General features: G+C 39.6%; 1 protein-coding gene across 2 annotated transcripts in view; it reads left to right on the top strand.

The window, feature by feature from the left end:
* Positions 1-17,770, top strand: part of LOC136864592 (histone lysine demethylase PHF8) — a 557,749-nt gene that overhangs the window by 446,066 nt on the left and 93,913 nt on the right. For both annotated transcript variants that reach the window (XM_067141799.2, XM_067141798.2), the window contains one exon: positions 12,500-12,690. In XM_067141799.2, coding sequence (XP_066997900.1) covers positions 12,500-12,690 — 191 coding nt within the window. The remainder of the gene's footprint in view (positions 1-12,499; positions 12,691-17,770) is intronic.

Raw genomic sequence — 17,770 nt, 5'->3', positions numbered from 1 at the left:
CTGGTGATATATCGGAAAAGTCTACAGTTTACTTTTTTGAAGATTTTAACGTAAGATGAATTTGTTTGAATTTTCAAATCACTTTTCCATGTCAGCTGTTCTAGTGGTAAAACTTTAAATTTTAATGTATGATGCTTTATTTAAATGCTTCAATTACATCTTGGAATATGAAAGTAATAAACAGTGCATTAAATAAAGTATTCTCCAAACCTAACCTATGTTTTGGGTGATCCATGTCAAGATAATAAATCAAAGGGGTTATGAACCATTTTGACAGCTCTAATTCTACCAATATATCTTGGCATGGGACAGTTATATCTTTATTGAAGAGCTTAATTGGTAAATTTAGGCTATATCTAAATACTCTATAATGTAACAAAGAATAGGACCGGGCGAGTTGGCCGTGCGTGTAGAGGCGCGCGGCTGTGAGCTTGCATCCGGGAGATAGTAGGTTCGAATCCCACTATCGGCAGCCCTGAAAATGGTTTTCCGTGGTTTCCCATTTTCACACCAGGCAAATGCTGGGGCTGTACCTTAATTAAGGCCACGGCCGCTTCCTTCCAACTCCTAGGCCTTTCCTATCCCATCGTCGCCATAAGACCTATCTGTGTCGGTGCGACGTAAAGCCCCTAGCAAAAAAAAAAAAAAAAAACAAAGAATAGGCGTGTACATCATGAAAGGAAACAACGTGAATTTAACAAATGTATAACTCTACACAAAACCAATGCTTGTCTGTTGGGGTCTTATAAGTTAACAATGCTCAATTATAATAATTATCATAATATTAATGAAATAAATAACATAACTGCACACAGGTGAAAATAGTGATGTAGGTGTTTAAAATATTATCCAACTTAGCCTAAGTTTTAGGTTATACAAGCCAAGTTAATAAACAGAAGGGTAAAAATACCGCGCGAGTTGGCCGTGCGGTTAGGAGCGCGCAGCTGTGAGCTCGCATCCGGGAGATAGAAGGTTTTGAACCCCACTGCCGGCAGCTCTGAAGATGGTTTTCCGTGGTTTCCCATTTTCACACCAGGCAAATGCTGAGGCTATACCTAAGGCCACGGCCGCTTTGTTCCCATTCCTAGGCCTTTCCTCTCCCATCGTCGCCATAAGACATATATGTGACGGTGTGACGTAAAGCAAAAAAAAAAAAAAAAAACTAAATGTCACAGCACCCAGAGACATTCCAAGACATTCCTGTATTGAGCGACTAAAATGTCACCAGGGCACTTTTCTTTCCTGATATGCTCAGCTTGTTAAAAGCCAAATGTAATTAATGTTATTGGCTTCATGCCCCGCTAACTACTTCTACGATTTTCGGCGACGCCGATGTGCAGGAATTTAGTCCTGCAGGAGTTCTTTTACGTGCCAGTAAATCTACCGACACGAGGCTGACGTATTTGAGCACCTTCAACTACCACCGGACTGAACCAGGATCGAACCTGCCAAGTTCGGGTCAGAAGGCCAGCACCTCAACCGTCTGAACCACTCAGCCCAACTTGTGAAAACTAGATGAAGTCATATTTATCTTTATCATGTTTAACTTTTTCCCTCCACAAAGATATTTAATTCTCTTTCATGGGCCCCGGAAGTGGGTAGGCCAGTTGCCCCAACCATAAATATATATATATTTTTTTCAGAAATGATAGGTTATAGACCTACAGTACTATGATCTTTCTTTCTTTCTTAATCAGTTTATCCTTCAGGGTTGGTTTTCTCTCGGACTCAGCGAAGGATTTCACCTCTACCACTTCAAGGGCAGTGTCCTGGAACGTGAGACTTTGAGTATGGTGATGCAACTGGTGAGGAGGGCCATTACCTCGCCCAGGCGGCCTCACCTGTTATGCTCAACAGGGGCCTTGTGGGAGGATGGGAGGATCGGAAGGGATAGACAAGGAAGAGGGAAGGAAACGGCCGTGGCCTTAGGTGCCTGGAGGAGAAGTAGGAAAATACGAAAAACCACTTCGAGGATGGCTGAGGTGGGATTCGAAACCCTTCTACTCAGTTGACCTCCCGAGGCTGAGTAGACCCCGTTCCAGCCCTCGTACTATTTGTTTTCAACTTTCATGGCAGAGCCGGGAATCGAAACCGGGCCTCGGGGAGTGGCACACATTAACCACTACACCACAGAAGCGGACTAGTACTATAATGCTACCTATATGTTTATGTTAGTGCTGAAATCCGATTTCTTACTTTACTAATGCTGAAAGCCCGAAAATGTAATGTTATTCTTTAATAGGGGATCAGTCTAGAAGGAAATGTTGAAAGTGATGTGATATCTATCCAGGTTCTTTGTTATCCTAATACTATGGTTTACAGTACATTGCACGTATATAAAGGACGCCACTTACAAACTTGCTTGTTGTCCGCTAATTTCTGCGGCCACAAAAGTCACATTTTTCAAGAATGATGACATCTACACATGGTAGATTGTCTGACTGTGCTGTTTTGAACCTTTCTTCTGTCATTTCGAAGTTATTCGCGATCATGAATAATAAACAATCAGCTTTTAGCAACGCCTGATGCACAACGGCTGGCAGAGCTCCATGCGGTACTGGATCGTGACGTCACAGCGCGCCGCTTACGTCAGAGGCCGTTTCACTCGCCTTGCGGAAAGGCACTATTAAATATTTTTTTAATGGTAGAAAACAAGGCAACATACCACAATGTAATGCGTTTACGTACTATTTCATTGGTGTACTTTTCAAAAAAAATATTTTTGAAAATGATGCATGTTCCCAATTGCAAAACGGCGCACCATTCTTTTATAACATTTATAGACATTTTTTCTACCCCATAAAAATGTACTGATGGCAGATCATGACGTAACATATAGTTGTTTAGTTTAGTAGCGGTGTTGCTGATAAGCATTTAATTATTTCTCTTTACCAACTGAATTGTTAAATTACCTCATAAGATAGGCACTATATTTGGTCGACGTAACAAAGTTCAAATGAACAGGCGCGTCTGTCGACAAATTTTCTTCTGGAGCTGTTTAGTGGTCTAAAATCTTTACCATAAATGACCAAAACTTTTCACTTACAATTTCCTGATGTTTGCTATGGCAGTACCGTTGCCAGCTCTTCTTAAAATGTACTTTGTATCAGAAAAAGTAGTCCGGACATATCCCTTCTCATTCTACACATGCAAGTGACGTAATTTCTTTAGCATAAGAATGAGAACCACCACCTGTTCCTCCATGTGCCGTCTCTGATCAGAGATAAAAAATGTAGTTACAGCTCATGCCTTTTAATTTATATGGGACCTCATGTAATGACTTTAGGACTCGGGTTCCTTATGACACAAAGGTTATGGGTTCAATATATAAGTTTCGTTAATGTAAAAATCTGTAATTAATAGTATGTAATTTATTATTACGTATATATATATGATGTGTAATCCGCTACAGTATTGTATAACACATTGTAATATCCAGAATGGCACTAAGTAAGACAAGAACTATGTATAATATTCTTTACATTATGTCTGGGCTTTAAGCACTCCAGAATTTACGAAGTGGTCTGTTGTGGCACATCTTTCTAGAAGCCTGGCCGCTGCACATATATAGGAGGTGATCTTGATGGTGTAGACGAGTTTAGTTGGCGTTATGGTTTAACACGAGATGTTCTTATGAACTCTTGTTGTATTTATGCCGACATGTTAGTACTGTCAGCAGTCAACTGTTTCAAGGTTGCAGTCTACATGTGTTTAGTGATAGGCAGTTGTTGAAAATGGTGGTTTTGTTAATGCGAGTGTTTTGTTTGCGATGGCATTTAATTAGGTTATGTGTGTGATTAATGTGAAAATACTTTCTAAATAAATAAGTGTATCAACTGACAGCATTTTTTGTTCTTCTTTGTGGCTACAACAACAGTTGTTCCTAGGCATTCCCTTGCTGTTGCTACTACAGCATCCCTGTATGCCACCCATTCTCTTCCTATATCCTGAACCTGCTTACTGTCCACTGTTCGGAACTTCTCACAAATTATACCCATGTACTTTTGTCTAATTTCCTCGTCCAGGAGATTTTCTACCCTTATTCGTTTGTAGATAGTGGTCTGTTTCATCAAAAATTCCCCTAAATACCCGCACATTCCTAACAGATTTCCTGAATTCGAAGTCTGCTTTGATATAGTCTATTATGTCGGTATCAGTGCTATAATCAATTATTAAACAACTGTATTGCACGGCAGTAGTGGTAATGTACATACGATACTGATATAATATAGTATAGAATTAGTAAATATGTATAGCTTAAGCAAAAAGGTTGTAGAAAAAGAGGCACAGATAATAATAATTGAACGATGGAAACGCGCATTAAGAAGGAGCTAGACCAAGAAATGAAAGAATATAGGAACAAGAGAAAACCAAATATTAACAATATAAATAAGATATATTTAACAATAAACAAATATGTAATGAAACATTTTGCAACAGGAAAATAATTCGAAGATAAAAGTTTGATAAATAGTGAATAATATAGAGGAAACCTGAGAAGATAAGAAAAATGTGCCACATTTACAATAAGGATTATAAGAAATGTATCAAAAAAACTTTATGACCAAATACAAAGCGTACAATTAAGAATATATAAAGCTGAATTTAAAAAAAGGAGCAAAACCTGAAAGAAAAGAAATGCGAAAGGAAGGGAAAGGGGAAGTGGGGTAAGGATCGAACTGGGGAAAGGATTTTCTTCGCCGGGTGTGTCTATGCAGTGGGATCTGTTATAATGTTATTTACAATACAAAGTAGCATACGTCCTAGGAGGCGGATGATGAGATTACAATATTTACATTGTCCGTAGCGCAGTTCGGGATTGAAAGGTTTTTGCAGAAATAAAGTCTTGCATATGTGATTTGAAATTACAAATTTAAGCTGGTGGAAGAAAAGTTCAGCTGTGGCAGATGGCCCAATAGAAAATTTAATGTCCAAATAACATAATGATAAGTCTTGCTCACCAAATTACTTGAAGAAATAACAGTGCAGATTGAAGTGACATAATACAACGTAGCACAGTTATTTTGGTGCTCCACCACTCCGAGACGAAGGCAGACTCCATTTTTCGAGCAGCGGAGTGGCAATATATAGCAGTACAGATAGATCGAGAAAAGTAAAGAGGCTGAAAGCCAGCAAGTTCCAGAAGCGTCATTATCACTTGTCCCATAGGTAAGCACCAGCACACATGACAGAGAAGGCGAAGCGTGGAGAGAATGACGTCAGAGTCACGTGATGAATGGAGTAGCCAGACCACAGGTGAGCAGAGTAATTGAATGCTTGGAGCAGCGGCGACGTGATCGGAGAAAAAGCAGCGTGCAAGGTAGGGAATATACGTAGTATAAGCGGAGATTGTAACAATTATGGATTTGGTACCCCTACCCTCCCATGTGTAGCAGTGAATAGCCTTATCTGTGAAGAATGTATTTGTAAGTGCTAAACCCATACTAGCACAGAAGTCCAGCAGATGCTTCCCATTCCAATTACCTTCCATATTTTCCCCACATTTACCGATCACCGTTTTGTATCCTTCAGTTCTGTTTCCAACTCTCACGTTGAAATCGCCCTTTAGTACTATCCTATTCTTGATGCTTCATAAAACTTGTCAATTTCATCCTCATCTGCACCCACACATAATGAATACACTAAGACAGTTCTTGTCCTACTTTCTCCAACTGCCAAATCTACCCACATCATTCGCTCGTTTACGTGCCTAACAGAAGCTATGTTGCATGCAGTAGTATTCCTGATGAACAGCCCTTCCCTTTAACACCCGTCAAGTGCACTTAGTAATCTCCTATCTCTTCCTCGTTATCTCCCCTTACCCGAATATCACGTACACCTAGCACATCCAGATGCATCCTCTTTGCTGACTCACCCAGTTCTACCTTCTTTCTTCCATAAGCCCCATTAATATTGATAGCTACCGGGCGAGTTGGCCGTGCGTGTAGAGGCGCGCGGCCGTGAGCTTGCATCCGGGAGATAGTAGGTTCGAATCCCACTATCGGCAGCCCTGAAAATGGTTTTCCGTGGTTTCCCATTTTCACACCAGGCAAATGCTGGGGCTGTACCTTAATTAAGGCCACGGCCGCTTCCTTCCAACTCCTAGGCCTTTCCTATCCCATCGTCGCCATAAGACCTATCTGTGTCGGTGCGACGTAAAGCCCCTAGCAAAAAAAAAAAAAAAAAAAAAAATATTGATAGCTCTCCATCGAATTCCATTTTGTTCCACAAGTTGTTTCCAAGGAGTCCCTCGCCTGTCAAATGTGAGTGAGACTCTTTTACTCACATAGGTCTGAGGCTTGCTTAAAATGTTCTGAGCTTGGTTAATTCATGAAGCAGGCTGCTATCCTACGTACACAAAGTCCAGGAAAGGATCTCTCCTTTAACTGGTTAGGGACCACTAGTGGATTGTATGGCACCTAGCAGCCTGAGCAAAGGGAATATGTCCGAGGTGCCCACTCCTTTTCCGTAGCAACTGATATCCCGACTCTCAGGGCCACTTACTAGGCCACTCAGCCGTTGCTCATGGTTCCCAAAGTAGGATGTGACTACAGTAACCCACACCATGAATTATTATTATTATTATTATTATTATTATTATTATTATTATTATTATTATTATTTATTTGTGTTATTTGTATTTGTAATTATAAGTTATGTAGATGTATACTCTTCTAGTTGTTAAGTGTAAGAGAGGGCCTTAAACCCTAACTTTGCCACAATATGCCTAGGATAGAGTAAGTGAAATCTGTCTCCGGATGAATAAGGGTAGAAAATCCTAAGATGAGGAAATTAGACAGAAGTACCAATATAAGGATATGATTAGTGAAAAGTTCCAAACATTGGACAATAAGCAGGTTCAGGGTATAGAAAAAGAATGGGTGGCATACAGGAACGCTGTAATAGAAACATCAAGGGAATGCGTAAGAACAACCCTGTGTAAAGATGGAGGAAAAACAAACATCTTGGTGGAATGATAAAATGAGGGCAGTTTGTAAACATAAAAAGGTGTATCAGAAATGGCTCCAAAGAAGGACTGATGCAGACAGGGAATTTTATGTAGATAAAAAGAACAGAGCGGAAAAAAATGTTGTTGAAACCAAGAAGTCACGGGAAGATTTTGGTTACAACCTGCATGGCTAGGTCAAGTAGCAGGGAAATTTTTCAGTACAGTAGTCAAGAATTTAGGAAGGCAGGGGAAAAGGAAAAAAACGGTGATTTGGGTAAACCAGGTGAACTCATAATACTGTAGATCTCAGAGAATCACTGAACAGGTGGAAGGAATATTTTGAAGATCTTCTCAGCGTAAAAGGAAATCTTGCTGATGACATCATGAACAACTAAGCTGATGGGGAGGAAGACAATGATGTTGATGAAATGATGCCCGAGCAAGTGGAAGGGATGGTAAATAAACTCTGTTGTCATAAAGCAGAAGGAATAGATTAAATCAGACCTTAAATGGTGTAGTGTATTGGGAAGGCAGGTATGAAATGGCTTCATAGAGTAATAAGATTAGCATGGAGTATTAGTAAAGTACCTTCTGATTGGGCAAACGCAGTAATTGCACCTATCTATAAGCAAGAGAACAGGAAGGATTGCAACAACTATCGAGGTATCTCATTGATTAGTATGCCATGCAAAATGTTCACTGGCATCTTGGAAGCGAGGGTGTGATCAGTTGATGAGCGGAAGTTTGATGGAAACCAGTGTGATTTCAGACCACAGAGCAGATGTCAGGATCATATTTTCAATATGTGCCAGGTAACTGAAAAATGCTACAAAAGGAATAGACAGTTATGTTTTGTAGATCTAGAGAAGGCATATGAGAGAGTACCGAGGTAGAAAATGTTTGCCGTACTGAGATACAATTTGATTAAAGGTACATTACTAGAATCGATCAAAAGCATTTATGTTTACAATTGGGCTGCAGTGAGAATTGATGTTAGAATGAGTTCTTGGTTCAAGGTACATACAGAGGTTAGACAAGGCTGTTTGCCTTTTGCCTTTGTTGTTCATAGTTCACATGGATCATCTGCTGAAAGGTATCAAGTGGAACGAAGGGATTCAATTAGGTGAAAATATAATAAGCAGTCTGGTCTATACTGACGATTTGGTCTTAATGACAGGTTGTGCCAAAAGCCTGCAGCCTGTATCTTGGAATTTGAAAATAGGTACAATGATTATAGTATGAAAATTAGCCTTTCAAAGACTAAATCAATGTCAGTGGGTAAGAAATCTAAGAGAATGGAATGTAGATTGGGGATATAGAGCTGAGACCAGTAGATAATTTCAAGTATTTAGGATGTGTGTTTTCCTAGGATGGTAGTGTAGTTAATGAGATTGAATCAAGTTGTGGTAAAGCTAATGTTGTGAGTTAGCAGTTGTGATCAACAGTATTTTGGAAGAAGGAAGTCAGCTCCCAGACGAAACTATCTTTACATCGGTCTGTTTTCAGTCCAACCTTGCTTAACAGGAGTGAAAGCTGGTTGGACTGAGGATATCTTATTCATAAGTAAGAGGTAACGGACATGAGTGTAGCAAAAATGATTGCTGGTACAAACAGGTGGGAACAATAACAGGGGGAGTAGCAAAAATGATTGCTGGTACAAACAAGTGGGAACAATGGCAGGGGGTGGGTACTCTGAATGAGGAGATAAAGATTGTTAGGAATGAACTGTATGGATGAAGCTGTACTCATAAACAGGCTTCAGTGGTGTCATGTGAGGTGAATGGAGGAGGTTAGGTTACCTAGGAGAATAATGGACTCTGTTGTTGAGGGTATGATAAGTGGAGGGAGTCCAAGACGGTGATGGTTAGATTCTGTTTCTAACGTGCACTCCCGATAATTCGCGTGCGGATAATTCGCTTTGAGGTTAATTCGCGGGTCTCGGAGTGTTATATTTTAAAGTATTAATTCTTACACCCGCTAATCATCATGCTGAGTAAAATTATCTCTGCCTAGTTTAAAAGAATTTTAATGCGATGCGTGGAGACTAGACTTTGTTTCTCTGCGATGTAGCAGTAGGCCTATATGCACACTGCTGCCAGAATGCTGCAAACTTGGAAACATTCGAGCATGTTGCTGCGCGTGGTACAGCACAGATTACCGTAATCTTGGAAGCAGAGACAGTGAAAGAGGAATGCACTCAGAATTTACCCTCTCTTTCCCCACAGCCCAAGGTCGCTGAACTGTAAGCCAAGTGAAGCGTAGGTGCGCCGGCAGTGAGTGTATTGTAGGCTACTGTACTTGAGAAGTGTGAACAGAGTGCGGAAGTCTTTTCGAAGTTTCGAATAAGTCAGTAGTAAGAGTTTTCAATACGAGTGGTCGAAAAATGGAATATAAAAGGTTAACCGTCAGTGGAAAACTGAAAATTATAGAAAGACTGGAGAAAGGCGAGGCGTCATCAAAGTTAGCCTGCGAGTTGGGAGTGGGTGGCTTAGACGGTTGAGGCGCTGGCCTTCTGACCCCAACTTGGCAGGTTCGATCCTGGCTCATTCCGGTGGTATTTGAAGGTGCTCAAATACGCCAGCCTTGTGTCGGTAGATTTACTGGCACATAAAAGAACTCCTGCGGGACTAAATTCCGGCACCTCGGCGTCTCCGAAAACCGTAAAAGGAGTTAGTGGGACGTAAAGCAAATAACATTGTTGTTGTTGTTATTATTATTATTATTATTATTATTATTATTATTATTATTATTAAACAACAGTGAGAGACATGAATAAGCAAATGGACACCCTCCTCACATTTTCTGCTAATTGTGATCATTCATTGTCCCGGAAATCAATGAGAACATCGGACTATGCAAATCTAGACGAAGCCATGATATGGTGGTTTAATAAAAAACGAGCGGAAGGTATTCCTGTGTCCGGCCCAATGTGTAATGAGCAAGCAAAACATTTTCACGATGCTCTTGGCTTAGAAGGCGATTTTAAAGCATCTTCTGGCTGGCTTACGTTGTTTAAGAAACGCTACGGATTACGAGAAATTGCTATTCACGGAGAGCTTCTCAGCACAGACACGGGTGCTGCTGAATAGTTCACACAGGAATTTCAATCATTCATTGAAAAAGAACAGCTTGACCTTAGAAAACTTTACAATGCAGACAAAACAGGGTTGTATTGGAAATATTTACCGTCCCGAACATTAGTGATGCAACAAGAACAGCAAGCCTCATGTCGCAAAACATCCAAGGAAAGAATAACCATTATGGTGTGTTCTAACGCAAGTGGTGATCATAAATTAAAATTATTAGCGATAGGGAAATCCAGAAAACCCCATTGTTTTAAATGAGAAAATGTAAATTTTTTCACTACTACTATCAAAAGGCAGCGTGGATGGACACACAGATATTTAAGGACTTGTTTTACAATCATTTTTTTTAAACAAGTGACGGCCTACCTAATTAAGCTGTCACTGCCAATCAAAGCACTGCTCTTGATTGTCAGTGCACCTTCTCATCCACGCGAAAGTGAACAGAGAGAAGGTGATATTTACATGAAATACCTCCCCCCCTAATTTAACTTCTATTCTCCAACCTATGGACCAAGGCGTTATTGCTGCTTTAAAGAAGAACTACAGGTCATCTCTGTTACAGCAATTGGTTGAGGAAGGCATCGTTATTCCAACATTTTGGAAGGACTGCAATTTGTTGGATGCTCTTCATGCAGTCAATAAGCCATGGGACAAAATTACCACTACTTTGCTCGCACAATCATGGAAATCTGTTCTAGGTGAAGAGCAAGCATTTGCCAGCTTCAGTGACGATATTTCGAACGGCCAACGTAGTCTCGCTACGATGATATCATTACTGAAAACCTGGATAAATGCCAAGATGCAGAAGAAAGTGACATTATTGAGTAGTTAGATGTCGATAAGGATGATTATGGTTTCAGACATGAAAGTGGGGAGGATATTGTACGGAATTTGACGGTTGGTGAGGAAGACGGAGATTCAGATGATATCGAGTGCGGTAGTTATGCAACGGAAACTCCGAAAGTTTTCCACAGCCAAGCTAGTGTCTCTATAGACACACTTATCTCTTACATAGAAAATAGAGATGAATTTTCATTTTCAGATATTGTTTTCTTGAGAAATGTACAATCCAAATTTAGAAAAATGAACAATCTTCTAAGAAACAAAAAGTGATGACCGATTTTTTTCCGTTAGATACGAATGGTGGCATAATCCATATGGCATTTTGTAATTTTTCTGAAGTGCGTCTTACAATACAATGTGAAGTGTTATAATTATTTTCTGCTTGTTCATAAAATATCCAGTAATCGGTAGATAGTAGGTTCAAACCCCACTGTCGGCAGCCCTGAAAATGGTTTTCCGTGGTTTCCCATTTTCACACTAGGCAAATGCTGGGCTGTACCTTAATTAAGGCCACGGCCGCTTCCTTCCCTGTCCCATCGTCCCCGTAAGACCTATCTGTGTCGGTGCGACGTAAAGCAACTAGCAAAAAATATATACATATATTTCATTATTTTAACCTAGGGTTTTGTTTTTACCAGGCTTAAAAATGACAGGGGATAATTCACGGTTTTCGATAATTCGCGGTTTTCGATAATTCGCGGAAGTGTGTGCATTAATTACCGTGAATTATCGGGATTGCACTGTCTTTAAAGATAAGAGAGATAAAACTATGTGAGGCCACATAACTAGTTACACATAGAGCATTGTGGCGGTGATTAGTAAATTCACAGAGGCTTGCAGACTGAATGCTGAAAGGCATAACAGTCTAAAATGAAAATGTATGTATGTATTTATGTATGTATGTGCATTATCATGATTTCTGCTGTGAATATTGTAAGACATCATCTTCCCTTCTTATTTTGAATACTTCTCCTTGCACAAATTTATGAATCACATTACGACTTGTAACTGAAGCACCTGGGGAATCTCTCTTTAAGTAATTTCCTAAGAATATGAGTGGACTGCATATAGACATACAAATTGTAAATTGTTACTGGTGGAATTGAATAAATGATTATTATTTGCTATTATTACTATTATTTGCCATTTTGTACTCAGCTTACTTTACAGCACTTTAGTAGTAGACTCATGTTGTCTTTTCCACGAGGTTACAAGTCATCATTAGCAGTGTGGTAAACTCCTGCTGCATAACTGGCAGTTGGCCTTCAACAAACTCTTACTGACAGGTGCAGTCCCTCAGTCGTCAGGTAATTGAATGACTGGGTACTTAACTTTTATACGCGCAAGATAAATGAATGATTAATTTTTAGTTTGAATGAAAGGTATATTTTATTGCACTGCTTTTTATATATGATTGAATCTGACCAGAAAGAAATGAATTAATAGTACTTAAGTATTGGCTGATTAAGATGCACCATGTCCTTCCGGTTTAACTTGCTCTTAGCTTTGTAGATTTTCAGATTTACAAATGCTTGGTAGAATTTCTAAAATTTGTGTCTTCTGTCAATGAAATAAGTTACTTTTTCCCAGTAAGTTACTTCAGGAGTACATTTCTTTCCAGATCGGTTCAAGCATCTCCTTCCACTAAAGAAGCTATAGCTGGAATGCTGTCCATTAGTCAACAGTCCTATGTAGGGAGTACAAATAGTTCTGAAGATGAATCTGTCTCTCCGAGATTGAGACGTGGACGACTACATTTTTCAGATGACTATGGAGAGAACATTGATAAGGTTCATCAAGACGACGACTACAGTAAGCCATTTACCACACAATTTTGAGTGTCAAAATTTAAAAACATTTCCATTAACCTTTTAAATTACATCTAGTTTTTTACGTTAACTGACCTGAAATTTCGTACACTAAAGAACATTCCTTTGTATATTCTTTTCTAATTATACTTTTTTATTATTATTATATTTAATTTATCTGATAATAATAATAATAATAATGTTACGGGGATACCGTGGAGCATAGAGGTGTAAGAAGGTGCGGGCATGAATGGGTTGATAGAGAGAAAATAAAATTTTAATTTAAAACTTTAAAATTTGGAACTTTTTTTTTTTTTTTTTTTTTTTTCAGACTTTAAACCTTAAACAATAACAAATAACAGTAGTACAAAGGTTAGCTCGTGAGCTCGAGAAACAATTTTCAGAAAGGTCTAGAACAACAACGATTTACAAAATTAGCTTGAAGCTTCCAAGTTGCAAGTTTACAAGAGCACCACTGCTCCCTTCAATAAATCCTCAAGGAGACCGAGCTCCAAAATTTACCACATTTAAGTAGGAGACTATTCTCCAAAATTTACAAGTTTCAAGCCTCTCCAAGGCACAAACTAACTTTTACCAAAAAAAAAACAGTATTCACTGTCTTATCCTCAACAGTCGAATTTACATAGGAAATAGAATAATTGTAGTTAACTTTAACAGGAGTAATAAGTATCCATTCTACATGGCCTTAGTGAAAAAGAAAAGGTTAACATTATTGACCGAAAATCAAAATGTTACAAGGCAAACAGTTGCACTCCTTTGATATTCACCAGAACATAATTGAAAACCCTATGTGGGCTTATGGCCCAACATTACAGAGGCTACGGTGGTGACTTGATGGAGAGAAAATTAAATTACAAAGGAAAGATAAAGTTTAAATTTCACGATATTGTAGTCACCTCAATACCAAGTTGAAGGTGTTTAAAAGAGAACAACAACGATTTACAAAATAAGCTTGAAGCTCCCAAGTTACACAGGGCGGAAGGCCTCCCTAACTCAGACTAAGATCTTTACACTGTTTAAAGTTTTACATGGACAGAGTTATATTAAGAACGGATTTTGAAACCTTCCCCTCAAACTAGCTTTCTGAGACTATTACATGATTAAAAGATGTCTACCATTACCTTGAGCTGGTGGACCTTCCGGAGCTGGATGAGGCAAGCCCTCCCCTGTCTCCTCTACAAACACACTGTACTGATGGACTGGAGCTATCGAAAGACAATATGGCCCGAAAGGTCCCAGCTATTATAGCGGAGAGGAAGGTTCCAGAAACCTCTGGGCCGAAGCCCTGGACACACCCACAATTCTTATTGGTAAATTAAATAAATTTCAAAAATTCCGTATTGGTTGATTTTTAAAGGTGGTGGGAAGAGATAGAAGTGCTAGAAACCTGAGAACGCCAAAAACAATCTACAAACAATTCAGTTTAGGAAACCTTGACACACAAAATTACTTCAAAAATTGATTGTTCATTTCGCACCAGAGGGCGCAGATACAGTAAGTCGACAGTATAGGCATATTATAGATGGCGTTCTAACAGGCACTTAGTTTGAATGTACAGAGTTGGTCAGTTGGTGTACCTCCGGTACAGACCTCCACCCCCTAAAGTTTGAAATTTTTACATGTTGAAATTGATCAAAGTCAAAAGAAAATTCTTGATTTAAAGTTTCTTTCACCAGCTATTTTGAGGAAAATCATTCCTGAAGTGGTTAATAAGTTGTAGAAGTCCAGTAAGTAATGTCCAAGTTTGATGGCAAGAGTGGCTGCCACGGCTGATGCCAGGGTAGGGTCCCTCGGACCCCGCAAGTACCCTCAGATACGTCTCTCCCACTACCTTGAGAGAGGTAGCCATGGTGATGGTCACCACGGACCAACTATTGAAGTTCTGCGCAATGATGTAGTGGGCGGTTGTGGAACCGAACCTCGGCACTTGCCACTAATGATGGTGCTCAAGTTTGCCGTTGTGATGGAGACTGGACCATAGTGGGGTGGGCCCTTACGCCGCGCCAGCATCTCTCACCAGTTTTTGTGACACGGCCTCATATGAAAATTAGGGCACTGAAACAATAATATTCTGGGCAACAGTGACTGTTTTATGGGAGATAGTTTGTATTATTTTTGTTCGTTGGTGGAGTTAAGGTGGGCGGCATCGAGGACAAGTGTGTGGAATCCAGGTACAGGCTTGGAGGCGGGAGCAAGGTAATTGCAGACAGGAAACGGAAGAAAAAAGAAAATCTTTCTAGAGGGGACGATTTGTTCAAAAGTTGCCACAGCAAAACAAAAAAATATATATATATCTTTGGTCTATTTTTACAGATTTAACAGGGCAGAAGACCTTCTCTTTTAACTTACATACAAAAATTTAAGATTTTAAGCTCTTAAGGAAAGAAATATAATTACATTCTCAATGCCATGACGTGGTGGCCTACACTAAAAAAAACAGAGATATCATACAGGTTTTACTTGGGAGAAATGAACAATACATAGAATCTAGGGGCAAGCTTGCCTGCAGGAACAAAATTTTTTACCATGACCTGATCCCCAACCTTTAAATTGGTGGGTCTCCATCCACAATCATATCTTTCTTTAACTTTCTCATGAGAAACTTTAAGATTACTTTTGGCCTTCTTCCACAGATCCCTGATATAATCGGGATCTATTATCTCTGGCAAAATGTTATTGCTGGACTATAGATTAGACAACAGCGTGTTTAGGAACAAATTTGAACATGAGAGAAGCAGGAGTAAACTTGTGTGGCTCGTGAACAGCCTAATTTAACGCAGAAGATAACCAATGTAGAGAAGTAATCCCACCTAGAATAGTCTTCATGATGAAAGATGATCAAAGCGGATTGAAGATTACGGTTAACCCACTCAGCAAGAGATGGTTGTAGGTAATAAGCAGATGTTGTGATATGTGAGATGGATAAGTCAAAACAAAATTTTCGGAATAAATTAGAAGGGAATGCCTTGGCATTATCAGAGACTATGTATTGACGAGGACCAAAGAAGCAAAAATAGTATTAAGATAAGATATTGTAGACTGAGTGGTGGCTAGCTTAGTCGGAAATAGCCACGAAAACCTGGTGAAACCATCTACACCCACGAGGATGAATTTGTTCCCGTTCCCCTTACATTGAGGAAGGGTCCGATGTAATCTGTATACAAATGCTCCATAGGGCAAGATGCATGATGAGATGCTGGACAAGGTGGGCTTACTATGCAAGCAAGATTTACAGGCTTTGACCATTTTGCAGATTTTGCCATACATACTCTTCCAGATGAACATTTCTCTGATTTTTTCTGAGGTTTTGATGATGCCTAAATGTCCCCCTAATGGGGTCTCATAATAATACTTGAAGATCATGGGCACAAGAACAGCTGTAACTAACTACTTTCATCTTCTGATCATGCCTCGGGGGCAATACAGAACCTAATTCCTCAGAACATAATGTTCAACATGTTCCCCAGAAGAAAGGTTTTCCATAATGGGAGCCAGCACTGGATCTTCCCGTTGATATTTCTCAGTGTCACAGAATAACATACGGGCATCAGTCAAAATAGCACTAACACACACAAGAAGGTATGGCAATTGAAGGAGAAAAACTTTCGTCCTGCTCAATGGAATCGTCACCAGATAACATGGGGCTTAACCCACCTGCAACCACATTCTCTGATACCCGAATGTGTCACACGTCAAATTGGAAAGCTGAAATACAGATAGCCCACTGGGCTAGCCGAACGGGGCCTAGCCGAAACCCAACTTAGAGCCTGATTGTCAGTATCTGACTCAAACTTAACATGTTCCAAATACAGGCGGAACTTCTCCAAGGCAAATAGGACTGTAAGTCCTCGTAATCCCTAAATGGAGTACTTGGTTCCTTGAGCCGATAAGGTTCTAGACACATAGGCAATAGGTCGCCTTCCGAGTTCTGTATCTTGGAGAACAGCCGCGACTGCAGATGAAGAGGTGTCGGTTTGAACTATGAATTTCTTAGAGAAATCTGGCATAGCTAAGACTCGGGCATTACAGAGAGCTTACTTAAGGTCTTCTAATGTAGCTTGCTGCGATGGCCCCCATTCAAACTTGACACTTTTCCTACGAAGTAGCTTTAGGCGCGCTGCCCTATTAGCGAAATTGGGAAAAAATTCCTGAAGAAAATCACCATGCCAATGAATCCTTTAACATCTTTAGGAGTCTAGAACTCATGAATAGCCTGCATTCTAGAGTGATCTATTGAAACTCCATCGGGCGACACAATATGCTCTAAGGACATCAAAGGCTTAGCAAAAGATACCTCTGATAATTTTACTGGAAATCTGTTAGGAATATGCACTTATTCCGGGGATTTTTAAGAAAATGAAATAGACCCCTATCGGATCTGTAGTGAACTAAGTATCTCTAGACCTCGGACATGAAACAGTCTGCAGATGAATAAGGGTAGAACATCTCCAGGACAACGACGGTTAGGGGCGCGCAGCTGTGAACTTTCATCCGGGATATGGTGGGTTCGAATCCCACTTTTGGCAGCCCTGAAGATGGTTTTCCGTGGTTTCCCATTTGCACACCAGGCAAATGCTGGGGCTGTACCTTAATTAAGGCCACGGCCAATTCCTTCCCATTCCTAGGCCTTTCCTGTCCCATCGTCGCCATAAGACCTATCTGTGTCCATGTGACATAAAACAAATAGCAATAAAATCTGTGGATGTTCTTGTAGAATGAAACATGTCATTCTGTTATTGAAGTGTTTTGTTTTTTACAGGTATGTTATAGTGTTCTAAGTATTTTGTGCTTTGACTGACTGAAAAGTTAAAGATTATAAATATGTGAGAGTCACTTAACTATTATTCATGGTGGCATCAGTGATGTAAACTTACAATACCATTTCTCCATTAGGGTATATACTCATTTAATTTTCATAAAACATAGTATCTTTCATAATACAGCCAACCATCTTTTAGTTCAAGTGTATTACACATGAAGAATTTCAAATACAAAAAATTGTCATTTCCCCAATTTTTGTTGCAGTATTAACACTGTATTCTCTTTTTATGAAAAATATCTGG

Source organism: Anabrus simplex, chromosome 2, assembly GCF_040414725.1.
Source record: "Anabrus simplex isolate iqAnaSimp1 chromosome 2, ASM4041472v1, whole genome shotgun sequence".
NCBI classification, from domain to species: Eukaryota; Metazoa; Arthropoda; class Insecta; order Orthoptera; family Tettigoniidae; genus Anabrus; species Anabrus simplex.
The sequence above is the reverse complement of the archived record's forward strand: the minus strand, read 5'-3'. Positions and strand labels throughout refer to the sequence as shown.